Below are 27,636 nucleotides of genomic sequence, written 5' to 3' on the forward strand. Positions count from 1 at the left end.
TATTATTATTATTATATTATAATATATTATATTATATTATATTATATTATATTATATTATATTATATTATATTATATAGATATAGAGCTCCAAGAGGTCCGAAGATGCCAACAATCCCTTCTCCTCCATGCTGTGGTTCAGTCGGACAGCTCATTGGTCAATGGGCAGCAGCTCATTTGCATTAAAGTTACAGACACCAGAAACAGCGCATTCTGAGGGATTGAAACAGATGGGAATAGCGGTAGGGGAGATTTTTTTTTTCTACAGCAAAAAGCTTAAAAAACATGTTTCCTGGAGCTCAAATAGTTTACTTGTTGGGAAAACCACCATAATATGTCTCCTTTAAGTCTGTTTGTCTGTGATTCACGTGGGTTTCCTCCTCCCTCACAAAACAGGTGTTATCCTGCCTGTGCCCTTCACCAAGGCACCAGCAGTAGTCCTGGAATTGGTCCTTGGGCGCTGTACTCGGGACGCCCATTGCCCTATCTAGTGATGGTTAAGTGGTCCTCTTGCTGCTAGTGATTGTTAAATGCTCCTAATGCTGCTAGTGATGGTTAAATTCCCCTAGGGTGCTGTCAATTAGACTTCTCTGATTTACAATTGAGGCCTTACGAATAATCAGAACCCAACTTTGATTTCTCAATTTGAATACATTTCTTTGATAAATTATTATTGGAGAGCCTTTAATAATAACAGGAAAATCCTTTTGAAATTAATCATTTCATTTTTTCTCAACTTTTTTCTTTTATTTAAATGAGCAAATGAAATGAACACAAGACATATGCACTTGTTTTCAATACAGAATAGGGGTCACAAAAAATAAGAAAAAAAAATCAACGCTGTCAAACGTTTTCACGGGACAAATATTTCATGATTGGTCCATGGTAATACATTCATAATTTGTCTGGAGCTGTCAAAGCAGCACTCTGTACCTCTGACAGCCCTTTATAACTTTTGAAAGGAATAATATTACTACGTGCTTTATGCATGACATCAAATGTATTCTCCTATAAAAACCTACCGAGTTGTTTAAACCAGATGCACAGCGCTGATGCATGTGACGTTGGTGCGTAAGCTGCATCTTCCAATGCGTCCTCTCTTCTCCCCATCAACCGCTGCGTCGTCGTTCTATCCACCGCTGCGTCCTCTCCGCATCCATCGATGCGTCCTCGCTCGCTCCACCGCTGCGTCCTCGCTCTTTCCACCGCTGCGTGCTCGCTCCACCGCCGCGTCCCCTCTCCGCATCCACCGCGTAGGCTCCGTGGAAGTGCAGCAGCCGTGGCTGACATCGACGCCCACTGTCACACGACATTGATGTTCTCAGACTAAACGGCACCATTTCATGGCGCTATCGGAACTCACGTTAAAGGTATGTACGGGTGAAAGACAGGTTAAAAAGAGGAGGTTTCATGGGGGTTCAGTCGGTGTTGTGCTAGCCAGGAGTTAGCATCGTGCGTCTGCAGTCTGCAGTCTCGAAGCAGTGCTGGGACCCGGGCCAGCCCCATTGGTTAGCTCGTTTCACACTTGACGTCTCAGAGATGACACTTGCCTGTAACGCTAATTTCCGATGGTTTGGGATAAGAACGTGCTTGTATAAAATACAAATATAAAAAGCTGTCCCGTTTTATTTTATTTTTTATATTCTGCAGGAAATATTCAACAGGGCCTTGCTGTCATGTCAGGGTGTGTGTGTGTGTGTGTGTGTGTGTGTGTGTGTGTGTGTGTGTATGTGTGTGTGTTTTTCAGGATTCCATTACCCCTTGATTCGCACAAGGCAGCGAGTTTCAAGTGCCTTCGTTTATATTGTTGTGAGCAATTCGTTATACTATTTGACTCGTGTTATGGCTTCATAAACTGTAGCATGCATCAAATTCTTCTGTGTTTATACAAGCCGCATAAAAAAATCTAATTGCCCAAATTAAACACACATACAGTAACAGCTAAGATAATACCACTTCTGTTGCTTCTCCTCCACAGATAATTAGTCATCATGTCTGATTTCATTGAAAGTGAAGCAGACGAGTCTGAAGATGAAATATTTGGAGGATCTGAGGAGCCGAAGAAACCGCAGAAACACCAAGGGACCAATGATGGTAAGATGACCCTTAACACTAAACACAGTTACCACTAACGTCATCACATCTCAAATGTTCTGTGACTGTTTCTACAAACATGAGGAAATGCAGAGTAAGTACCACCATCTCAAGTCGTTAAAAGACTGGAGCTATTGACGTTTCGTATTCTTTTGCTCTTCACACAGATGAGGAAGAGGAGGAGGAAAACCCAGAGGATCAGGATGAGCACGGGAACCTCAGAGGTCTGATTGACGACGACGTCGAGAAAGAGGAGGAGGAGGAAGAGGAAGGAGGAGGAGGAGGTGGAGGAGGAGGAGGAGGAGGAGGAGGAGAAGGAGGAGGAGGAGGGCGGGGGAGCAAGAGGGATGGGGAGGAGGAGGACAGCGACTCCGGCGAGGAAATTGGACATCGAAAAAGAAAGCGAAGTCAGTGCTTTCCCAGGTCCTGTTTGTTCCACACCGATCGATGGGTAAGGTGAGCGCTGGTGGGTTAACCGGGTTCAACGGCTCTCTTCGCTAGGTTATGACGACCGGCTGGATGATGACGACATCGACCTCATCGAGGAGAACCTGGGAGTCAAAGTCAAACGGGTAAACTATTATAATAACACACACACACCATTCCTGCATTCATAAAATTAATGATATTCATAATTTTTTTATTTTAACTGAAAAATGCATCATTTGCATTTCTCATCCATGGTACCACCTCGTGATAGTATCGGGAATTGTCATCTCTTCCAAAATGTCGTTCTAATAATTTTTATTTTATTCCGGGCGGCAGCAAAAGTTCCGTCGTCTCCGGGACATGTCAGAGGACGAGGACGAGGAAGGCGACGAGGACATACGGGACGCCCATGAGAAGGACATGATCGCAGATGAGATCTTCATGGGCGGGACGGGCATGGAGGAGCATGAGCCAGCCATGGACGTGCCTCTGCACCCTGGGGAGGGGGAGGAGGAGGAGGAGGAGGAAGAGTCGGGTGGGTGACCCTCATCCCGTTCCATACAGTGTGGATGATGATCGTTAGAATGGTCTTTGTGTGGCATGGGCTGTGTTCAATTGAGTGTGTGTGTGTGTGTCCTCAGATATCGACGACTTCATCGTGGACGACGATGGTCAGCCCTTAAAGAAACCGAAGTGGAGGAAAAAGCTGCCCGGATACACAGACGCGTAAGAGAACCTCGTCTAGCAGCCAATACTGTGATGGAATAGTTAGAAGAGCTAGGGATGGGCAGACACTGGTAACACATACTGGTCTGAAACTAGGATTTAAACGTAGGAATCAGACTCGGATTAAGTATTTGACAGTCCAAGTTGGAGTTCAGCGTATTTTTGTCAAAGCTAGGCAAAGATATTATGCAGTCTGTTTGAAGACGTTATATATAAGTACCTTTTAACGACCACAGAGTAGACCATCTCCTAGTTTGCCATATGAGAGAGTGATGTGGAAACACTTAAACTCCAACAAGAGATCAGGAAACCCCTGAATACATTTCAAGACCTTAAACAAAGTAATACAAAAGCTGAGCTGGACTGCAGAACACCTGCTTTTCCAGTTTCGGCAAACCGTCTCGCTTCTGTGATTCCTCCCATAATTTTAAGTATGGGTTGTTATTGAACAATGCTCAAACATGGCTGTAGCAAAGTCTGCACTGCATGCCAGCTTTGGGGCTTTTCTGGGCCCCTCCCAAGCAGAACGAAGGGTGGTGATGTTAATGCTGGTTTATTGTAAGTTATGCAGGCGATGTACATTGGCAAGGGTGCTCAGTTGCCATGAAGGAGATCTCCCCCTGAGTTTGTGTGTGGTGAATGCTGTATTAACCTGTGCACACTGATTACTCAATGTGCAGCCTCAGCCAGCCCCAGAGTCCAAGCAGACTCGGCCAGTTGAGGCTTCTTAAACAAGCCATCATCCACACACACTATCACAGGCTTCACTGCCAACCCGCCTTCTTCACGTTCGTTATTCTGGGACTTGTGCCATGTATCATCATCGTCATCCTCTATGTCATCACTGTCCTCGTTTGAACGTTCTCTACCTTTGTATCAGACACGGTCATGCATGCGCCATTAGTACATACTGGCGGCACAGAACACCGGATGACCTTTCTAAGAAGCAAGAGTCTCTCCGGAAGACGCTGTGGTTTCCCTGTCTTAACTCATTCATAAGGGAAGTCGTTGATCATCACCCTTCTAAGGGTCGTGGTAAAACCCACCCCGACATGAGTCGCACGAGCTCGTCTGAAAACCGGCCCCATCCAGCTCTCTCCCCGCCCCGTCTCTTCACCCCGCCACCGCAGGGCCCTGCAGGAGGCGCAGGAGATCTTCGGGGGGGACTTTGACTTCGCCGACTTCGACGCGGAGGCCTATGACGACGCGGAAGACGAGGAGGAGGACGGCGACGAAGAGTCGTGGGACCGGCCCAAGAAGCAGGCCAAGAAGCGGGCGGGCCGCCGCAGCATCTTTGAGATATACGAGCCCAGCGAGCTGGAGAGCAGCCACATGACGGACCAGGACAACGAGATCCGCTCCAACGACATGCCCGAGCGGTTCCAGGTGCGGCACGGACCCGTTCCGGAGTCCTCTCTCTTGGCCTCTGTTTGAACCCGTGTGCGTCTTAAACACACCGACCTGATTTCACGTCTTTTATTCTGTGTTATGCCAATATACAGCAATAACTACAGCGCATCCAAAGCAAATCAATATCCCTTACTGTGCTATTATTTTTAATAATTAATAATGTTAAAAATAGGTGCAGGAAAAAGTTGAATTGCCACAAATGACATACACATACAGTAAAAGCTAAGATATTTTAACTTCTTTTCAAGATGTGTTGCCTCTCATCCACAGATAATCAGTCATCATGTCTGATTTCCTTGAAAATGAAGCAGATGAGTCTGAAGAGGAATTATTTGGAAGATGCAAAATATTCGTGTGTCAGGCAGCTTCTTGTCTAGGCCTGCAGTCTACCGTCTACATTTCAACCCATAGCCTGAGAGTAGGGTGCAACTGATCCTGCTCCTTAAAAAGCCTGGGATGGGATGGCACTTTTCGACCATCCTATCAAATCCCATCCCTTCTACATTTAGTCCCTGCATGCATCCTCAATCATACTGTAAGACAATTCCATGAACCCCGTGTCAGGGGATCTATATATAACAACCGCAGGACTGCAAGGACAGAAGTGCACCAACTGTAAGTGAACACCAGAGCTTTAAGGTGACATATTATAGCACCAGGTGTGAGTGTGATTAGCCGTTGCAAGCCGTTTTGAAAATCTGCCTCTTCTGACCACATTTGGGCGTGTCCACCTAGATGTATGACGGATAGATGAGTAACGTTTGCTACAGTCCACCGGGTAGGCTGGTAGACTGATCTATCCAGCACACATCTAGATGGACAAGCCCACTTGTGATGTCAGAAGAGGCCGATTTTCGAAATGGGTTGTAACGGCAAATCACACTCACTCCTGGTGGTGCGATGTGTCACTTTTAAGGTTGCGTAAATGGTCTGACCTCCTGTGTTTGTCGCCACAAGCTACGCTCCATCCCTGTGCGGCCTGCTGAGGATGACGAGCTGGAGGAAGAGGCGGAGTGGATCTACCGCAACGCCTTCTCCACCCCCACCATCTCCATGCAGGTCAGGACGCCTGTCACTCACGCGGGGTCACCGTAGCCAGAGGACTAGCGCCACGGCGTGTCAAAGTCCTGATTGAGAGCCCCTCCTAAAGGGACGTTTCCCATCGTAGCCCAACATAACAATGGATGCCCAAAACCCCCAATCACATAGTGTGTGAATCCTATGTTTTCCATCAGTCTATAGGGTAACACCCACAAGGCCTTCAAGTGGGTTCTGGGTTTTGTCTTAATTCAGGAGGACACAGACTATTTGGAGAGAGGCCCCACTACTAACTTTAGCAGAAAGGGTCCCAGCATGATCGCGAAGATCAAGGAGGCTCTGAACTTCATGAGGAACCAGCACTTTGAGGTTTGTCTCCTCTTTCACCACCTTACGCTAGTACACCGACATGGGTGAGGCCAGGTGGCTGTCTCCAGCTGTCACTCAATGTTTGCTTTTTTTTTTTAAACCATTACAAAAGCAATTTGAAGAGTTTTGTATTGATGCACAAAATTAAAAGCCGTTGAGTTGATAGAAGCTCAGCTCTCCCAGCTGCTTCTCCAGTATGCTGTGGGGGCAGAACACGTCGTTCCTCCCCAGCAGACACGTTCATCACCAGTCATTCTAGAAGGTTGTGTGTCGCGTCGCCAGGTACCCTTCATCGCCTTCTACAGGAAGGAGTACGTGGAGCCCGAGCTGAACATCAACGACCTCTGGAAGGTCTGGCACTGGGATGAAAAGGTAGGTCATGACACTGCTGTCCTGGCTGGCGGTCTGAGGGACGTGAGGCCAGGCGGTCTAACCCTCACACACATCTCCCCCTCAGTGGACCCAGCTGAAGACCCGGAAGCAGAACCTGAAACGCCTCTTCCACAGGATGCAGGCCTTCCAGTTTGAGTTGATCTCCGCTGACCCGGACAAGCCCCTGTCGGACGGCGTCCGTCCCCTCGACTGTGCAGACATCGACAGGTGGGGTCTTCTGATAGAGGTCGGTTCTCCTAGTTGAGGTAGGGTCTTCTCATAGAGGTAGGGTCCTGCTGCTAGAGGTAGGTTCTTCTCACATCATTCTGGTTTGTGTGCGTGTCTTCAGGTATAGAGTGTGTGGTCTGTTTTGTGTGTGTGTGTCTCAGGTTAAAGAGGGTGCGTTCTGTGTTGTGTGTGTCTCAGATTAAAGGCTGTGCAGTCGTGTGATGAGCTGAGCGACGTGTACAACCATTTCCTGCTGTACTACGGCCGGGACATTCCCAAAATGCAGAACGCCTCCAAGTCTAAATCCAAGAAACTGAAGAAGGTCAAGGAAGTGGATGAAGAAAGTAGGTTCACACTCTGCTGTCGGTCTTCACCTCTAAAGAGCCCCGCCATGATTTAAGTAAGGGATAATGTCCATTATCAGGAATTAATGGACGCCGCGGAGGTGTGAACTGTCTGATGGGCAGCGGATGACGGTTGCCTCCGCGAAGTCCATTAATTCCTGATAATGGACACCTCGAAGGGCATTATCCCGCTTATACCGCGGTCACTTGCCAAAGAAAATAAATTGAGACCATTCATTTATATTTTCATGCGTTTTACAATCTAAATATAAAGTTTTTCACAAGCCATAACTTTGTTTCCCTGGTAACAGGCTGAGGGTTTGACAAATTCCTGGAACAACCATTACCCTCCCGTAGGGTTCTTATGCAACAGATCGTTGTTCACTACAGTAATTAGGACAGACCTTAGCTACGACTTGGCAACGGGAGGTATTCTAGTCCGCTCAGCTATGCGCCAGAGAGCTAACGTTATGCATTGTTCATATTTATAATTCGAAATTCGTCCCAGCCTTTATACCACAGTTACTCCTGCGTCTATAGCATATAATAGCATTCTCTGATTACAGTTTAATTCATTTTTAACAATTCACCAGCTCTCGTTTTGAAGACGGAATCACAGCGCTATTCGTTTCAATGGGAATCGCGACGGTGTATACTTACAACATAAAGTGTACATATTTATAATTTGAAATTCGTCCCAGCCTTTATACCACAGATACTATAGGGTCTATAGCAAATAACCACTTTTTCTGATTACAGTTTAATGCATTTTTCACAATTTACCAGCTCTCGTTTTAAAGGCTGAACAGACAATTTGACTGGAACTGCTCAGCAGGAGTCTGTATATCAAGAGTTAATGCACACCCTTCAGCCAATCAGAATCGAGTATTCCCCCAGACTGTGGTATAAGATAAAATAACAAATTGAAGTTGATGTCACAAATACATGAATGAAGGACTTCATTGAAGGAATTGTAATTAAGTCGTTTTCATTCATCACTACTAGGACTGAGCACGGATAAACTGTTTATTTGAAGGTGAGAGTTAATTATATATTTTTCTTTGTACCAATAAACCAACTGCTTTTCTTTCGCTTATTTTACAAAAAATTAATTGACTGCAGTAAATCAACGGGTTCAAGAAGGGAGTTAGGGAGAAACACTGAATGGCCGCTAAAGTATTGTGGAGGCAAGGGTTACCTTCTATTTCTGCAACTCCAGGTTTGTCTTGCCTTTACAGAAGAACCGGGTGCAGAGGAAGAGGAGCCTGAGGAGGAAGAGGGAGAACAGCAGTTGAAAGGGCCGGAGCTGAAGCTGGCCTCTCGTAGAGACATGTACACCATCTGCCAGGTTGCTGGACTAGGTGAGTTCCTCGCCGCTAGGTGAGGTCCTGGCCACCAGGTGTCGCTGTTGGACACTTGAGCATCCACACACTGGGAGTGCAGTGTTCAATTGTGTCTAGGCCTACTTGTCCTTAAACACTTTTTGTCCCCCAAGAGCTATGAGTCTATGAATCTAGTGGTGCTATGTTCAAATATATTGAATTTATTTGTATTCGACTCCATTTGCTTTTCATATATTTCATATATCATATATTAGCCTATCTTTGGTTATTTTATCAAAGTTTTCTTATCTTATCATCATGATATAAATGTTGTTGGAATTGTGTTTTTGCCCCAGACGGCCTGGCCAAGAAGTTCGGGTTGACCCCGGAGCAGTTTGGGGAGAACCTTCGAGACAGCTACCAGCGCCACGAGACGGAGCAGTTCCCGGCCGAGCCACTAGAGCTCGCCAAAGACTACACGTGCAGGTCAGGTCACATCCAATAAAAAACAGGTTTGAATTAATGTGCTGACACATGTATACATTCTGCCAAAACCGTATTTATATTAGTGCAGAACTGCAGACCATATCTTATGGTAGTACAGTCAAATTATGTGGGAGGCATAGCATATTATACCTCCAACATATTAAACAGATTAATAAGGGCACAGATGTTTGGTCAAAAAGACATGGGTACTGTCAGGTAGCATAGTCCGGGGGGGGGGGGCATGTCCTGGGTGGTCCCATTTATGTCAACACAAACGTAACATTTTTCGTAACCTTTTCCTCGTGGATGTGTGGGGGGGGGGGTCCAGTCAGTTCGGTACAGCTGAGGCGGTGCTGGACGGTACGCGCTACATGGTGGCCATGCAGCTGGCCCGCGAGCCCCTGGTCCGGCACGTCCTGAGGCAGACCTTCCAGGAGAGGGCCAAGATCAACACCAAGCCCACCAAGAAGGGCAAGAAGGTAGGCAGAGACCGCTGAATCCCCCTCATACGCTGTGTTTGTGGCTCTTGTGGCTTTTTGGCTGTTCATTGTTTGAACAGCATCTAACGAAAATGGTGTTCCATTCTTTAAATAATTCTTTAATTATTATTAATGCAATTATTTAATTATGGTTTATTGAGCAAAGAAAATGTGGGATGTTTTTCTACTACAACATTTGAGAAAAGTGAATGGTAAAAATCATTGTACCAGCCTTAGCGTTTTCATCTTTTACCGACCTCTTGGTGACCCCTTGGTGACCTCTTGGTGACCCCCCCCCCAGGACGTGGACGAGGCCCACTACGGCTACTCCTTCAAGTACCTGAAGAACAAGTCTGTGAAGGAGCTGACCGGCCAGCAGTTCCTCCTCATGTGTCAGGCGGAGGACGAGGGGCTGCTCAGCATCTCCCTCTGCATCGACCTGCTGGGGGTCAAGGGGTAAGGGGCGGGGCCTATCCATGACTCCACCCACCTGCTGGGGGTCAAGGGGTAAGGGGCGGGGCCTATCCATGACTCCACCCACCTGCTGGGGGTCAAGGGGTAAGGGGCGGGGCTTCACCTATCCATGACTCCACCAAGCCATGACTCCACCTGTTGGGGGTCAAGGGGTAAGGGGCGGGACTCACCTATCCATGACACCACCAAACCATGAATCGACCTATCCATGACTCCACCTGTTGGGGGTGAAGGGTTAATTAGGACAATTTCGAGGCGCTTTAATCCAAAGCGACTGACATTTTTCAGAAGAAAGAGAAACAACAATATATCGCTGTGGGTACAATAAGGATGTTTGTGGAACAAGGGCCAAGCACTAACGATCGCTAGGTTAACCCATTCCCCGTATACAACAAAGAAAGCTAAGATAAGATGCTATTGTCTCTCCTTGGCCCCTGGGCGCGTAGGTACGGGGACCAGACGTACTTTGAGGAGATCAAGCAGTTCTACTACCGGGACGAGTTCAGCCACCAGGTGCAGGAGTGGAACCGGCAGCGCACGCTGGCCATCGAGCACGCCCTCAAGCACTTCCTGTACCCCCAGATGGCCAAGGAGCTGAAGAACAAGCTGCTGGCTGAGGCCAAAGAGAATATCATCAAGGTACTTCTTCATGCACCGGTTCTACTGCTGGGTTCCCCCTGATGCCCTTGTGTTCCCCATGGTTCCCCAATGGGTTCCCCCTCTGTTCTCCCTGTGTTCCCTCTCTGTTGCCCCTGGGTTCCCTCTCTGTTCTCCCTGTGTTCCCTCTCTGTTGCCCCTGGGTTCCCTCTCTGTTCTCCCTGTGTTCCCTCTCTGTTGCCCCTGGGTTCCCTCTCTGTTCCCCCTGGGTTCCCTCTCTCTACCCTGGGTTCCCTCTGTTCCCCCTGGGCTCCCTCTCTCTACCCTGGGTTCCCTCTGTTCCCCCTGGGTTCCATCTCTCTACCCTGGGTTCCTCCTGCGTTCCCTCTGTTCCCCTGGGTTCCCCCTGGGTTCTCTCTCTCTCCCCTTTGGTTCCCCCTGGGTTCTCCTGTGTCCCCTCCTCCTCTACACCAACACCTTCAACGTGAAAAATACTCATCAATTTAAAAAACATGTACTTATTTCCATTTCTCTCCATTTCGACCTGACCTTCTGCAGTCCACCGCCCCAGTGGTATGGATGAGCCTTTCTTTAGTTAATACTTTGCCACCTGCACCCTCCCTCAAAGCAGGCGTCTCAGAGCCATGATGTGTGTTGAGCCCACGGTGGTTTAGACAGGTTTAGTGACGGTGTAGTGACGGTGTAGTGACGCGTGTAGTGACACGTGTAGTGACGCGTTTAGTGACGCGTGTGTGCGTCTCAGAGCTGTGATGTGTGTTGAGCCCACTGTGTGGTGACGGTGTAGAGACGGTGTAGTGACGCTCGTGTGCGTCTCAGAGCTGTGATGTGTGTTGAGTCCACGGTGTGGTGATGGTGTAGTGACGGTGTAGTGACGGTGTGGTGGCGGTGTAGTGACGGTGTAGTAACGGTGTAGTGACGGTGTTGTGGCGGTGTAGTGACGCGTGTTGCCGCCCCCAGGCCTGCAGCAGGAAGCTGTACAACTGCCTGAAGGTGGCGCCGTACCGGCCGGACCAGCAGGCGGAGGAGGAGGAGGACGACGAAGACCTGATGGCCGAGGCCCAGGCCAAGGGCATCCGGGTGCTGGGCGTGGCCTTCTCCGCCAGCAGGTGGCGCTTCTTTCTGTAGAGGCTTGGGTGGGAGGAGCTTAATGTTTTGTCTTTTTAAAGGGACAGTCCCCCACAGAGCGGAAACTTTAAATATAGACTTAAAAATAGATCCCACCCCTCTCTTAAGGCCTCCCAAGAAGCCTCTCCCAGTAAGTACATGACTAGCTGGCCAGTTGGGTAGGTAGCCGGTTAGCTAGGTAGACAGACAGGTAGGCCAACCAATAATTTCCTTCGGGCTGACTGAAAGGATGGGAGGGGCTTATTACACGCCGGCGACAGCCACATATACCCTTTTTTTTTTTTTTTCTCAGAGCACCTGATTTATTGATGCTATCGGGATCAGAAGTCATTTTCAGCAAATATGACACATAATGCTTAAAAATTAAACAGCCTGACCTAGTGTTCAGGGCCTTAGAAGAAAAACATAAATTGCGGGTAAAACCGCAAGGGCTAAACATTAGATTCTAGAACAACTGTGTTAGCGTTGATATGCGGGGTGGACATTTGAGGGGCCTGCACAAATTTAATCAGACTGGATTTGTGAAAGAATTTCTAAAATAAAGACCAGCTGATTTTATGTTTGCCGGTATACATACTGTACGTAGACGGCCATCTCAGTGCGCATTTGACTTGTGAGCCCAGACATCCAGATGACACACAGAGCCCTGGCAGTGTCCTTCACAGCCCAGTGTTATTCAGACGCCCGTCTGACTCTGAGTGTGGCTCACCAGGGACAGCCCCGTGTTCTGCGCGCTGGTGAACAGCGACGGCGAGATGGGGGACTTCCTGCGGCTTCCCTACTTCCTGAAGCGGAGGAATGCCTGGAAGGAGGAGGAACGTGACCGCAAGGTGTTTTTCTTTTGTTTGTCCAATCAGCATGCTTCTTCGAGACTTAATTATGGTTCCACGTTGACGCAACGCAATGACCACGCAGTCGCTTCGACGCAGTCGTGAACCTGTTTTTTTTGTTTTGTGTTGGGTTTCAGTTAGACCAATCACAGCTCTTGCCTCGACGCAAGGTTAACATTTTTGGGAGGCGCACGTCAGGCCCTTGCAACAGATGCAGGGATGGTCTGCAAGGACGTAATGGGTCCATAAACCCCCTTGCGTTGCGTCGACGTGGAACCATAATTAAGCCTTTACCCGTCACAGGGACCCTCTCTGTTCTTTAGTGATGACCTTCTTTAACGCTCTGTCCTAAACGTCTCGCCAGCTCCACGATCTGGAGACGCTGAAGAAGTTCCTGAACAACAAGAAACCTCACATCATCGCCGTGGCCGGGGAAAACCGGTTGGTCCCCTTCCCCCAACCCCCCCCCCCCCCCCCCCCCCCCACCCCTCATCAGCCAGATCCTAACCCACATGCTGACCCACAACACACCCCAAACCCTTTCCTGAACTGAACCCGTCTCCAACCTCAAAGCTCAGCTCAACACTCACTCGATCTTGTTCAAGTTTCTACCAGAATAAGACCATCATAAACTGATACCAAAATGTCAAAATATTTTTTATTTATAAGTTGCCGACATTGTCATGTCGGCAACTTTTCATTGTCATTCTGGACAATGAAAAGGCCAGGCTCAACTATGATTGAATTTCAAATGAAAAAAGATTGATGGGATATGATCATTGATATGACATGATCATTTATTCAAAATATATTTATCAAGTACCACTGGAGGAGATCGGTCATGATAGTCTTTTGTAATGGTCGTTGTTGTTGTTGTTTACTGTTGTGTGTGTTGCTCTCTGGCCTCAGGGACGCCCAGCTGGTGATTGAGGACTTTAAGCGCACCGTCAGCGAGCTGGAGCAGGAGTCCTCCTTCCCCTCCATCGCCGTGGAGCTGGTGGACAACGAGCTGGCCATCCTCTACATGAACAGCAAGAAGTCCGAGGTCCGACCCGCCGCGGCCCACCCCGGGCTTTAGCTAACGCACACGCGTGCGTCGAGTCACTCCTGGCAACATACCGATCAAAGTCGGAGTACCTAAAGTAGATTTGAGGGTCATTTTTTACACTGAAAACAAACTACACTGAAAACATACAAAAAAAATTATGGAATGAATTAAAACGATCTACAAATGTTATACCTCTATATGATTTTTATCAAAAGTGTAAAGTTCACGCTTGCTTCCCCGATTCTCCTCCCCCTGGTTTAAATCCAGTATTTTGATGTGTGTGGACTCCGGACTTCCAGGCGGACTTCCGCGACTACCCTCCCCTGCTGAGGCAGGCAGTGTCCGTGGCCAGGAAGATCCAGGACCCCCTGGTGGAGTACTCCCAGGTCTGCAGCAGTGATGAGGACATTCTCTGTCTCAAGCTGCACCCTCTGCAGGTAACCCCACCTCCTGACGGCGCTGTCACACCAAAATTGTACCTGGGGCGAAAATTGTACCGCCTACGTAATCCGCGTTCGAAAATTCCAAACCTGCCTGGCAACTGTTGATCGCGTCGAACGTTGCCTGGCAACGGACGATCATGTCGAACGATGACGTCTATTATCTAAATTAAATTATCACAAGCTAGCTAGACTACGATACACTTTAAACACTCAGTTTACTAGCTAAATTCGATTAAACATTTAAATACAATACAAATATAAACTACGATACACTTTCAACACTCAGTTTACTAGCTAAATTCGATTAAACAATTCAATACAATACAAATATAAAGTAAAAACAAGTTATCTGTATAACGTTATTTCGTCTTGATGAGCACGAATGTTTTCAGAAACCTGCCTGGCAACGGACAATCGCGTAGATCGATGACGTAATGTTTCAGAGCGGATTACGTAGGCGGTACAATTTTCACCCCCGGTACAATTTTGGTCTGACAGCACCAATCACTTCACGATGCACCGCGTGTGTCAAAGAACATTTTCGGAAAGAAAATCTTAAAATTTTACAGTTAAAGGACAATTCCGGTATTTTGAACATTGAGCCCCCTTTCTGGTTTGTCTAGGATGAAATAGAGTGGTTAACACCGACATTTTGAATATTGGTCCTGTCTCGAGTATTTGGCTAATTTCAAAACGCCCCTGCCTGCTTCACAATGGCTGGCTATGGGCATAGCCAGCCATTGTGTACCGCCTACACCCCTAAACGCTCGTTTTCAGAAATGTGAGACTCATCGAGTGGTTAGTGATGTTCTTTTATGTTCCTAATCAAGTATCGTAGCGAAATACTGGAACTAAATAAATTGTTTCTTTATTACTGAATTTATGTTGAAATGCTAACGCTTTGTTAGTTCTTTACAGGCACACATATTTTCAATGTCAAAAATACCACCACTAATATTTTGTAATTTAGGAGACACTTGAAGTGAATTACAGTGAATCAGTTTGTTGAGACAAAAGTCACATGTAATTAGTTGGTAGGGTTAAAGGAAACTTCCCTGCCACCCGGTACAAACGGCGGACATTGTGTTTGAACCCCAGAACCTCCCGGATAGGCGTCGGACGCCCTGACCACACCGGACCATCCAGACAAAATAAAACGCAAAAAACACCATAGAATCATGCTATCCGCTATGGGGTTGGGGTATGGTCGGGGTCTTGACCCTCTGCCCTCCTCCACCCTCCCCCAGGATCAGGTGGAGAAGGAGGACCTGCTGAGCACCCTGCAGTGTGAGTTCATCAACCGGGTGAACGAGGTGGGCGTGGACGTGAACCGGGCGCTGGCCCACCCCTACACCCAGAGCCTGGTCCAGTACATCTGTGGTCTGGGCTCCAGGAAGGGCTCCCATCTGCTTAAGGTCTTACAGGGCTCACCACCCAAACACCCTCACCTCCATCACCCCCACCACCACCACCACCACTATCACCACCATCACCCCCATTACCACCACCACCACCACTATCACCACCACCACCAACCCCACCGTCACCCCCACCCGCACCACCACCACCAGCACCACCATCACCACCACCACCACCTCCATCAATGTTCCATTCTGTTGTTGATGTTGTTTTTGTTGTGTTGTTAGTTCTAGTTTCAGCTATTGGAAATGTTTTCTGGTTTCATTTTGGGGTTATTTTGGCTAAGCAGTGTGTGTTCGAGATCTGCTGCACACTAGCTTCTTGACTGAAATATTACTTGTTTAACCATGTTCATGCATATTTAGTCAGCATTGCTCTCTTTGATTTAGAGTTAGCTATGTGCATATATTTTACTCAAAAAATTAAGTTTAATGTTTTTTTTCATAAAGTTCTATTTTATATTTATATAAATTCTATTTATATGATTTCTCTTATTACACGTCTGTGTTCCCCTTTTACATATCTAAACTGTTAGGAAGCCTGTCGTTCAAGAATTTGACCGACATTTGTGAGTCAGTGCTCAGGGTTCAATCACTGCACACGGTGTAATAAAGGTGGAACACTGGGCATCTCCCGGGGTCCTCAGATCCTGAAGCAGAACAACACGCGCCTGGAGAACCGCACCCAGCTGGTCACCATGTGTCACATGGGCCCCAAGGTGTTCATCAACTGCGCCGGCTTCATTAAGATTGACACGTCGTCCCTGGGGGACAGGTGAGGCCACACAAACACAGCAGGAGCTGCAGTAGAGAGGGCAGAGGTTCAGGGGTTTGGGAGGCCTCGAACCACCTTGTGTTTGTCTTGGATTAGGGTTCAACGGTATCCGTCAACTTGACTGCTGATGCCCTGAGATGACTGATGCTTTGATTATTGTTATTTATTTTTTAATAACTGACTTTATTATTTCTTATTATCCTATTTATTTTACCTATTTATTCTATATTCATATACTACTTATTTTAATCATATGCTACCCTGCCATATTGTTGGTCCTGAGAGCGAACTTCGTTCTCCATGTGTCTTAACACGTTGAATGACAATAAATTAAACTTGAACTTAGGATAATTTAATTTATCCTAATTGCCAATAATGTCTATATTTGCTGTCTCTCTCCCCTATCTGTCTCTCTCCCCCCCTCTCTATCGCTCTCTCTCTCCCCCTCTATATCACTCTCTCTCTCTATCACTCTCTCTCTCTCTCTCCCGCTCCCTCTCCCCTCCCTCTCTCTCCCTCTCTCTCGCCCCCCCCCCCCCCCCCCCCCCCCCCCCCTCCCCAGCACCGACTCCTACATCGAGGTGCTGGACGGCTCGCGGGTCCACCCCGAGACGTACGAGTGGGCGCGCAAGATGGCGGTGGACGCCCTGGAGTACGACGAGTCGGCGGAGGACGCCAACCCGGCCGGAGCCCTGGAGGAGATCCTGGAGAACCCGGAGCGCCTCAAGGACCTGGACCTGGACGCCTTCGCTGAAGAGCTGGAGCGCCAGGTAGGTCCCAGTTAGTCCCCGGTCAGTCCCAGTTAGTCCCAGGTCCCAGTTAGGTCCAGGTCAGTCCCAGTTAGTCCCAGGTCGTTCCCAGTTAGTCCCAGGTCAGTCCCAGTTAGTCCCAGGTCGTTCCAAGTTAGTCCCAGGTCCCAGTTAGGTCCAGGTCAGTCTCAGTTAGTTCCCAGGTTCCAGTTAGTCCTAGGTCACTCCCAGTTAGTCCTAGGTCGGTCCCAGTTAGTCCCATGTCAGTCCCAGTTAATCCCAGTTTGTCCCAGGTCAGTCCCAGTTAGTCCAATATCTGTCCAAGTTAGTCCCAGGTCAGTCCCAGTTAGTCCCAGGTCAGTCCCAGTTAGTCCTAGGTCAGTCCCAGTTAGTCCTAGGTCAGTCCAAGTTAGTCCCAGGTCAGTCCCAGTTAGTCCCAGTTAGTCCTAGGTAGGGATCGACCGATACCGTTTTTTTTAGGGCCGATACCGATACCGATATTTTTTCATCAGCCTTAGCCGATACGCGGATACACCGATACGGACTTTCTTGAGCCGTTTTTTTTTTTTTTTGAAACATTTATTGAACTTCAATATAAAAAACAATATTTAACAAATAGTAAAAACAGGTGAAGTAGAACAAGTAAGAACAAGTAGATGAACAATATTTAACAAATAGTAAAAACAGGTGAGGTAGAACAAGTAAGAACAAGTAGATGAACAATATTTAACAAATATTAAAAACAGGTGAGGTAGAACAAGTAAAAAAAATTAAAAAAAATTAAAAAAAATCAGCCGCGTATCGGCCGATACCGATACACGTAAAAAACGCGAATATCGGCCGATAATATCGGCCGACCGATATATCGGTCGATCCCTAGTCCTAGGTCAGTCCCAGTTAGTCCTAGGTCAGTCCCAGTTAGTCCCAGGTCGGTCCCAGTTAGTCCCAGGTCAGTCCCAGTTATTTCCAGGTCGGTCCCAGTTAGTCTCTCTGTCTGGATCAGGGAATCAGGAAATAACCCTGGTTGCGTTTAAACTTTTTAATCACTGTATGACAACTCAAAGTAGTGGTGTTACACAATCTTAGCAGGAGCAGAAGTAGTAGATGTAGTATTTGTAGAAACAGCAGCAGAAGTTTAGGTATATGTAGTAGCAGAAGCTCTAGTAGTGGTAGTAGTGCAAGTCAATGCATAGTTATAGAAGTAGTAGTAGTAGTGGTAGTAGTAGTGGTAGTGCAATTCAATGCATAGTTATAGTGATGGTAGTAGCAGTAGGTCAAGTCAGCTCATCTGTGTGTTGTCTGTGTGCTCCAGGGCTACGGGAACAAGGGCATAACTCTGTATGACATCCGGGCTGAGCTGAGCTCCCGCTATAAAGACCTGCGCTCCGCCTACAGGAGCCCCAACACAGAGGAGATCTTCAACCTGCTCACCAAGGAGACCCCTGAAACCTTTTACATCGGTAGGACCCCCACACACCTTTACATCAGTGGGACACCGACACACACCTTTACATCGGTAGGACCCCCACACACCTTTACATCGGTAGAACCCCCACACACCTTTACATCGGTAGGACCCCCACACACCTTTACATCGGTAGGACACCGACACACCTTTACATCGGTAGAACCCCCACACACCTTTACATCGGTAGGACAATGTTAATTTTGTGATCGTTTGACGCGAAAATCGAAATCGTGATCAAAAATCGACTAATAGCCCAGCCCTAGCTTACCTATCGTTATAATGTATCTATCTATCTATGAACCAGCTGTGCCAGCAGGTGTGACCCCCCCGCCCCCCTCCACCCTGCCCCCCCCCCCCCCCCCCCCGCCCCCCCCCCCCCCGCCCCCCCCCCCTGCAGGGAAGCTGGTGACCAGCGTGGTGACGGGCATCGCTCACCGCCGCCCCCAGGGGGAGAGCTACGACCAGGCCATCCGCAACGACGAGACGGGCCTGTGGCAGTGCCCCTTCTGCCACCAGGACAACTTCCCCGAGCTCAGCGAGGTAAGCGTGTGTAGCGGTGGGCGTCCCGACCGTCTGAACAGGAGTTTCTCCGAAACGGGCAGAGGGGGGTGTGACCGCTGTCGTGGATACATGGGGATGAAATGGACCAAGTGTATCATGTCAATCATTGTTTTGTCATTTTGTGGCGTTCAAAGCATGATTCGTAAGCACCGGAGAGACGAAAATACACAGTTTGCCTTTCATAAATAAAATGGTCATTAATGATTGGGGGCAAATATGTGATTTGATCTTTCGGGTATGAAATGGAATACACTGCGATAGTTACCAAAGACAGTTGATTTCTCAAGACGTCCACAATCAATAGGACATAACCATTCTTGCATGACATTATGAAGAGGATATAACCAGCCTCCATGACATTATGAACAGGATATAACCAGCCTTGCATGACATTATGAACAGGACATAACCAGCCCGTCATGACATTATGAGTAGGATATACTGTAACAGGCCGTGCAAGACATTATGAATAAGACATAACCAGCCTTGCATGACATTATGAAGTGGACATAACCAGCCTGGCATGACATCATGAACAGCATATAAGCAGCTTTGCGTGACATCATGAGGCGGGTCTAACCGGTTTGGGGTCTTGGGTCCCCTGTAGGTGTGGAACCACTTCGACAGCGGCTCCTGTCCCGGCCAGGCCATCGGGGTGCGTTGTCGCCTTGACAACGGCGTCACCGGCTTCGTCCCCACCAAGTTCCTGAGCGACAAGATCGTCAAGCATCCGGAGGAAAGAGTCAAGGTTGCCCTCATCGTTCGTTCAAATCTTAAAACATGCAGATAGCGCACGTAGCTTTGCTGTTGGGATGGTGGTAGCTTTATTTCCTCATTGTTGGCCTGTTAGGTCTGATACTCAGTTGCTAACGCTTGGTTGTCAAGGCTAATCTAGTTATCTTATTCTTGCTAGTATTCCCAAAAAAGCATTAGCACTCGAGCGACAAACTTGAACTACCTGAAAATAATTTAAAAAGTACTTTATTAAAGTAAGCCTACCTTCATAGAAGTTCTAAAGGTAGTTTTCAGATTGGTGGGACACTGACATTTTGAATGAGATGTCACTGAAAACGACCCTCGGCTACGTGTTTACTAAATAGGGCTGAACGATTAATCAAATACAAACCGAAATCGTGATGTAATAGAACGCGATTTGCGTTAATTACAATTCAATAGTTAATCTCCACACATAGGCCTGGCCTAAAGAGCAGTTTATATGTTGACTGCTTCCAGTGTTGTGTTAGTCATACAATAGAATGATTTATTGCTAAGGAACTTTAAAAAGAAAAATCACACACTAAATCGTAATCGCAATATGGGTCGAAATAATCGCAATTCGATTATTTCCCCAAATCGTTCAGCCCTAATACTAAACCACCTGGAGCCTGTAGGTCAGTAGATGACCATGGGGCGGGGTGACCCCACAGGTGGGCATGACGGTGCACTGCAGGATCATGAAGATCGACATCGAGAAGCTGAGTGTGGACCTGACCTGCCGGACCTCAGACCTGTCGGACCGCCAGAACGACTGGAAGCTGCCCAAGGACACCTACTATGACTTCGACACAGAGACGGAGGACCTGAAGACAGAGCAGGAGGCCAAGATGAAGCAGCAGAGGACCAGTGTGTGCTGAGGAATACACAGCTCATAAGATTACATTCAATGAATTAGACTCACAGGATCAGAAAATGTTCAATTAGGTCAGATTGGATTATTCTGTGTATTCTGTAGAATTTGATTAGATTAGATTGGACTCGAATACATTACTAACATTCATTACATTAATCTGCGCCTTTAAAATTGGCGATAATGTTTTCTTACAAGCAGTTGGTGTAGCATTCTCCTATTTCTAGATGCCTTGTATTATAACGACATCAGAGTTCCCCAAGGCAATGCCAACTCGTGTCTGCCAACTGTCCGTCTCTCTTAAAACCTCAAAGCCTTAATCTTTGTCTCGGTCTCTTCTCCCTCTTCCTTTCTCTCGCTCTCTCTCTTCTCCACTCCCTCTCTCTTTCTGTCTCTCTCTCTTGCTCTCTCTCTCTCCCCCCCCCACTTTCTTTCTCTATCCCTCTCTGTCTGTCGCTCTCTTTCCTTCTGTCTCTCCCTCACTCTCTTTCTGTATGTGTGCGTGTCTCTCTCTTGTCTTTCTGTCTTTGTCTGTCTGTCTTTCTGTCCGTCTGTGTCTCTCTCTGTCTCTTTCCTCTCTCTCTCTTTCTCTTATCTCTCCCTCTCCCCTCTGCCGCGTAGCGTACATCAAGCGCGTGATCGCCCACCCGTCGTTCCACAACATCAACTTCAAGCAGGCCGAGAAGATGATGGAGTCCATGGACCAGGGCGACCTCATCATCCGGCCCAGCAGCAAGGGGGAGAACCACCTGACCGTCACCTGGAAGGTGGCCGAGGGCATCTACCAGCACATCGACGTGCGGGAGGAGGGCAAGGAGAACGCCTTCAGCCTGGGCCACACCCTCTGGATCAACAGCGAGGTAGGGGTGTTTTTAGGTTACGCCGCCCCTTTAAGAAAGTGTGAGAGTTTCTTAAAGAGGCAGCGACATCGACTTTGTTGAACAATCCTAGAAAACTAAAAGTGTGTATTCACATAATCACCAGGGGTCATCAGTTACAAAGGAGATGGAATCAGTGGGATCACCATTTATTTGCATGATTCAGGCCAACACAGTCTCACTCGCGCACCAAAGAAAGGAGCTATGACGAATAAAACGATAGACGCAATGGGTAATACAAACCCAACAACGTTTTAATCCAGCATGTAATCAGATGTAACCGTATCAGCTGTGAATCGCTCTTCACCCATCGGTATTCGGTGGCAGATGAAGGGACGGCTATCGGGAAGAAGTTGGTCTTGTTACTAAGCTTTGCATAACAAATAATGACTCGGGCCGATCACACAGAGACTCTAGAAACTCTATTAGTCTCTAGAATTCTCTAGAAACACGTCACCTGCAAAACATGTCACCAACAAACCGTTTTTTTCCTCCGGTAATGCCGCCGCTCTTATGCGTGTTTGTTACAAACGTAGAAGTAAGTGTACACTACGGAAGTCTCTTGCTACGGTTTCAGTTCTGAGTTCGTATCACTGGTCGTATTGCTTCCATCTAAATACAGGTTTTTTTAATTCTTCTCTTTCCTTCTCTTTTCCTCACGCAGGAGTTTGAGGATCTGGATGAAATCACGGCCAGATACGTTCAGCCAATGGCTGCCTTCGCTCGCGACCTGCTCGGCCACAAATATTTTCAAGGATGTGGCGGTGGAGACAGAAAGGGATTATTATATATGTATATATTAATACCATGTGTGGAAAAAAATATACGATATTTGAAAAAAATTATATATATTTAATAATAGAAAATAAACAGAGCAGAAACATTGTTTATATGTAGCATAAATATTCCTATATTTCTTCTCATTATGTGATGTAAATGTTTGTGTTTCTTCCCAACAATCATCGGTTGTTGTTTTTGTGACCTGCAGAAGATGGAGGAGGCGCTGGTGAAGAGCAAGAAGGAGAAGCCCGCCTTCATCCCCTACTACGTGTCCGCCTGCCGCGAGCTGCCTGGGAAGTTCCTCCTGGGATACCAGCCCAGGGGCAAGCCACGGTCAGTGTGAACCCAGTACCCTGCTGGGAGCGAGAGAGAGAGAGAGGAAGAGCGAGAGAGAGATTATTGTCGCCACTTGTCAGATGAGTGTCATGATTTTGTGATCCGATTTGGAATGCGCAGAGAATAAAACGTTTCTATTTTGCGATCTATTCAAAGATTTTCAGTTAGTTATGTGAATCTTTGTTTCTGTGATTCTTTTCATTGTCTGCACTTTACTGTCTTGACTGTACTTGAAAGAATCAGTAAAAATACTGTCAGCGCCACATGTAGAGCATTAGTTGCAGTGATCATGAAAGCAAGCCTTACACACAAACTCATGATGTGGCTCAACGTCTTTGTTCTGGCAGAGTTGAGTTCGTGACCATCACCCCGGAGGGCTTCAGGTACCGAGCCCAGATCTTCCCCACCGTCAACGGGCTGTTCCGTTGGTTCAAGGACCACTACCAGGAGCCCGTCCCAGGTCAGAGCCCCACAGTAGGGCGTGAAGGGGCCCCCAGTGAGACAAAAGAGGGCCCCTGGATAGTTTCTTCTATCTAGTCCTTTAGCAGATGCTTACTTTCAATGCGCCTAAATCTCAAAGCACAAGACCGTGTCGGCAATTTTGTATCCGATACGATTCAGTAGTCTTTTTGGGTCGCGCTATAAATACGAAGCGACATTCGCTCGGTACGCTCTGGGCTTTTTACGGTGAATCCAGACACAGCTCATCGAGGAGCAGTTAGGTCTTCAGCTCAGGGAGGCCCACAGGTAGGCCGCAAATATTGGGCTCAGAACCGAGAACCTTTCGGCTGGGAGTCAGACACCCTAACCACCTGACTGGTCCAGTCCGTGTTGGGATCCCTCTGTGATCTCTGTCCCCCCCCCACCCCCCCCCCCCCACAGGGCTCACCCCCAGCAGCGGCAGCCGAACCCGGACCCCCGCCTCGGTCAACGCCACGCCCGCCAACATCAACATAGCGGGTGAATTCATCCCCCCCAACACAGACACCTATTTATTAGTGCTGTCAAGCGATTAAAATAATTAATCACGATTAATCGCATTAATGCCATAGTTGACTCACGATTAATCGCGAGCAATCGCGATTAATCACAAATGTTTTTTCTATGCTAAATATCCCTTGATTTCTTTGTCCCATTAATTGTTCTCATTTTAATGCTCTTGTCAACATGGAGTAGTGCATCGGCTTGCCTTGTGCAAATGTTTTTTTATTGATAACAACATTGGCATATTCTGATCAAAACAGGACGATACAAAAAAAAAGCCTATAGTGCGATTAAACGATGAACATACAAACATACTGCCTTGAACATAGCAGTCAGGCTACTGCTTCTTAGTTTTGAGGCAAAGAAAAAAAAAAAAAAAAAAAATTTGGTTTGCGTTAATGCCGTTAATAACGCGTTTAACTGACAGCACTACTATTTATACATTTACATTAAGGCCAGGCTAGCAGAGGCTTTCATCCAAAGCGACTTACATAAACCCATATACATATTGATCATGGCGGTGTTGGTGTTTTTGTTTTGGAGAGCTCATTTGTTACTGTCTCGTTGACACGCTCTCTCTGTTGTTTCTCGTGTTGTTGTTGTTGTCGTTGTCGTCGTCGTCTGTTGTGGCCATCCTCAGACCTGACCCGAGCGGTCAGCGCCCTCCCGCCCAACATGACCTCCCAGATGTTCAACGCCATCGCCGCGGTGACGGGCCAGGGCCAGAACCCCAACGCCACCCCGGCGCAGTGGGGCTCCAGCCAGTACGCCTACAGCGGGGGCGGCAGCACCGGCGGGGGCGGGGGCGGCAGCAGCAGCGCCTACCACGTACGAGCCCGCCGCCGCTGCCGCCGTTTACTCGCACGCTACGTTGCCGGGGCAACCGCGGTCCGCCCAACGTTTTTGTGTGTTGTGTTTTCGTTTTTTGTGCTTTTGTTTGTTTGATGCGTGTGACAAAGTCGGTTTCCACAAGGGCTTTGATTGGTCTCCTCCAGAGAAAGGCTGTGCTGTCGAAAGCCGGTTTGTTGTACAGGTGTGGAGACAATGATGCATGGCCTTGTGGTCCATGCAGGAGATCTCTCCCTTTAGTGTGTGTGGTGACGGCTGGTTTAACCTGTATGCATTGATTGCTCAGTGTGCATCAGGCGTGCAGCCTCACCCATCCCCAGAGTCCAACCAGTCGCCCAACAATTTGTATTCATTTAGTCTTGGTGTTTTTCTTGATATTCGCTCAAGGCTTTGTATTCACTGAGTCTTGCGTTCTGCTAGACATTCGCCCAACACTTTGTATTCACTGAGTCTTCTCTCTTCTAGATCTTCGCCCAACACTTTGTATTCACTGAGTCTTCTCTCTTCTAGATCTTCGCCCAACACTTTGTATTCATTGGGTCTGATGTATTTCTAGATATTCACCCAACGCGATGTATTCATTTAGTCTGGTGTTTTTCTAGATTTAATCCCAACACTTTGTATTCATTGAGTCCTGCGTTCCTCTAGATCTTCGCCACCCCGGCCCAGCAGCCAATCACGACGCCCCTGATGACCCCCAGCTACTCGTACGCCACGCCCAGCCAGTTGCAGAGTGCCGGCACGCCGCAGTACCCCAGCAGCACGCCCCAGTCGTCCCACGGAGGGCGGCCGTCCTGCTCCACGCCCTCCTCCTCCACCTCCTCCTCCCGCCACCGGACGCCCCAGTCGCAGTCAAAGTGAGTCCCGCTTTGGTGCACGCACCAATCAAAGGTCCCGTTCAATGCCATGCACGTTGAGGTTCAGTGTTGGTTTGAAAATAATGGACTATATGGAAGGATTACTGTTTTATATATGTATATGTGTGGCTAATAGATAAAAAAAACGTGTGCCGCCTCACATGGCTGAAAATGCCATGAGCACGGGCTTTTTACCGCGTTCAATGGGGACGCTAGTAGCACTAGTAGGAAGAACCCCCCACCCCCGATGCCATCACGCACCTCTGTCCCTAGCACCTTGCATTGAAAGTTGAGCCTGGTTAGATTAACAGACTCCAAGGGCTTCAGAGGTCCACATTATAGGACAGCGCCTAACCCTAAGCTTGCTCTGGAGAGCTAGTAAAAACTCAAGTTACATCTTGAGTTATTAAAAGTTACTTAAGAACGGCAAATTAGCAATGACTTTAAAGTAACAAGAAATTCTCCCTCTCTCCCTCCCTCACTCCCTCTCCCTCCCCCCCTCCCCTCCCTCTCGCCCCTCTCTCTCTCCCCCCCTCCCCTCCCTCTCCCTCCAGGTCTACCTCCCACACAGCGGTGGACTGGGGCAAGATGGCGGAGCAGTGGCTGCAGGAGAAGGAGGCGGAGCGCAAGAAGACGCGTCCGAGCAGCCGGATGACCCCGCGGCCCTCGCCCAGCCCCATGATCGAGAGCACGCCCATGTCCGTCACGGGAGACGCCACGCCCCTTCTGGACGAGACCGATCGGTAGAACCGCCCCCTTTCTTTGGTTCGGTTTGGTTTCCCGCCACCGACGGTCATCACAAGGCCAAACGCACTTTTTGTTTTCACGAAACACGGCGACGTGAGGTGTACGTCTGGCGTAGTCGATGGCCACGCCCACCGAGTCGAGTGCAGCTAATGGAGAAGAACGAGGTTTGATTGTAGTCGACGCACGGAAATGTGCGTACACGTAAAACACTGTTATGTCTGTACTGCGAGACATAAAACAAAAACAATCTTGAATAATTGTTGGCACTAATAATTGTTGGTGACTGAAGTGTAAAGAGTCCCTCTTTACACTTCAGTCACCCTAATGCATGCATACAAATTAACTAGTGGTGTCAAGCGATTAAAATATTTAATCGATTAATCACATTAATGACATAGTTAACTCACGATTGCACATTTTTTTCTATGCTAAATATCCCTTGATTTCTTTATCCCATTAATTGTTCTCATTTTAATGCTCTTATCAACATGGAGAAGTGCATCGGTAGCCTTGTGCAAATGTTTTTTTATTGACAACAACATTGGCATATACCGATCAAAACAGGACGATACAAAAAAAAAGCCTATAGTGCAATTAAACGATGAACATACAAACATACTGCCTTGAACATAGCAGTCAGGCTACTGCTTCTTTGTTTTGAGGCAAAGAAAAAAAACATTTGTGTTAATTGCGCGATAAAAAAATTAACGCCGTTACAATTGGTATGCGTTAACGCCGTTAATAACGTGTTTAACTGACAGCACTAAAATTAAAAAAATATTTATTTTGGTTTTAGCCGGTTTATGTTTATCATGAGTTTAGTGTGAACCATATACATGTCGAGCTTCTTTGGACAAAAGCTGAAGGCCAAACTGTTTTTCTGTGTGCGGCAATAAAAGGGGTGTGTATGTGTGTGCGTGAGTGTGTGTGTGTGTGTGGGTGTGCGTATGTGTGTGTGGGTGTGCGTGTATGTGTACACAGAAGGCACTGTAGAGTCATAAGTACTTCTTAGCCATGCTTACATAACTAAAACAAGCAAGTTTACGTCACGTTCTACGACTTAATGTAGGCTGTTATTAAAACCAGTGTTATTTCCCATTTCTCAAGCAACAAACCAATGTAAGCTAAAGGTGTTCCAACCACAGTATCCATGTTTCCCTCTCAGTATACATCTGTCAAGTAATTAAAGCAATGTCTTGTTTAAAAGGAATCCAGATCTTCTGGGGTTTATTTGAATTGTAATACATTCCTCGATGATTAAGTAATTGTGTTAATTGCATCAGTTCAATGCTTTCTAATCCCATCCTTGCTATAATAGCTAAAGCCTTACCTTAAAACCGCATGCGTATAGTCATTTTATATTTATTTTTGTACTTTCATTGTATCCCCAACCTTTCTGTGCTCAACATTGCATTTGCAATGATCCATTTAGCAGTGGCTTTTATGTGCTGCACGTTTAAAAGCTTCTCCAGAACCCATTAAATTCCAGACTCCAAATTATTTTGGTCCATTTTTACGTCAAAAATGGACTCACAAATGGAGGCGGCACTGAAAAGGAAAAATAGTGCAGATGAATACAAATAATTGAATGAAGGCGACATAAACCTTTCTCCTCCTTTTGCGTTTCAAACTTGTCCAGCTCTCTGCCCCACCTCTGCCTGCTCCCCTTAACCATGGGCTGGGTGTCTTCCAAGGCACACAGCCCCAGGGTTTAGGGAAGATGGGGTGTCCTCCAAGAAACATGGGATCACAACCCCCGCCGTTCCGCAGTCC

The 27,636-nt window shown here is 47.5% G+C and overlaps 1 protein-coding gene across 1 annotated transcript; it reads left to right on the forward strand.

The window, feature by feature from the left end:
• The first annotated feature begins 1,068 nt into the window (after positions 1 to 1,068).
• On the forward strand, positions 1,069 to 27,073 carry LOC132474226 (transcription elongation factor SPT6-like). The gene is made up of 37 exons (XM_060074785.1): positions 1,069 to 1,369; positions 1,978 to 2,093; positions 2,261 to 2,500; positions 2,595 to 2,665; positions 2,859 to 3,057; positions 3,164 to 3,248; positions 4,379 to 4,634; positions 5,616 to 5,717; positions 5,952 to 6,065; positions 6,348 to 6,437; positions 6,523 to 6,665; positions 6,864 to 7,009; positions 8,248 to 8,370; positions 8,688 to 8,817; positions 9,146 to 9,296; positions 9,598 to 9,752; positions 10,217 to 10,409; positions 11,346 to 11,494; positions 12,226 to 12,343; positions 12,708 to 12,784; positions 13,253 to 13,388; positions 13,691 to 13,828; positions 15,082 to 15,249; positions 15,900 to 16,027; positions 16,590 to 16,797; positions 18,089 to 18,236; positions 18,642 to 18,784; positions 19,413 to 19,553; positions 20,233 to 20,428; positions 21,054 to 21,292; positions 21,975 to 22,086; positions 22,297 to 22,423; positions 22,774 to 22,886; positions 23,309 to 23,386; positions 24,051 to 24,238; positions 24,908 to 25,116; positions 25,671 to 27,073. The coding sequence occupies exons 2-37, from the start codon at positions 1,991 to 1,993 to the stop codon at positions 25,861 to 25,863; spliced, it is 5,310 nt and encodes a 1,769-aa protein (XP_059930768.1). The 5' UTR covers positions 1,069 to 1,369; positions 1,978 to 1,990; the 3' UTR covers positions 25,864 to 27,073.
• The last annotated feature ends 563 nt before the right edge of the window (positions 27,074 to 27,636 follow it).

This window comes from Gadus macrocephalus, chromosome 16 (assembly GCF_031168955.1).
Source record: "Gadus macrocephalus chromosome 16, ASM3116895v1".
Classification (NCBI taxonomy): Eukaryota; Metazoa; Chordata; class Actinopteri; order Gadiformes; family Gadidae; genus Gadus; species Gadus macrocephalus.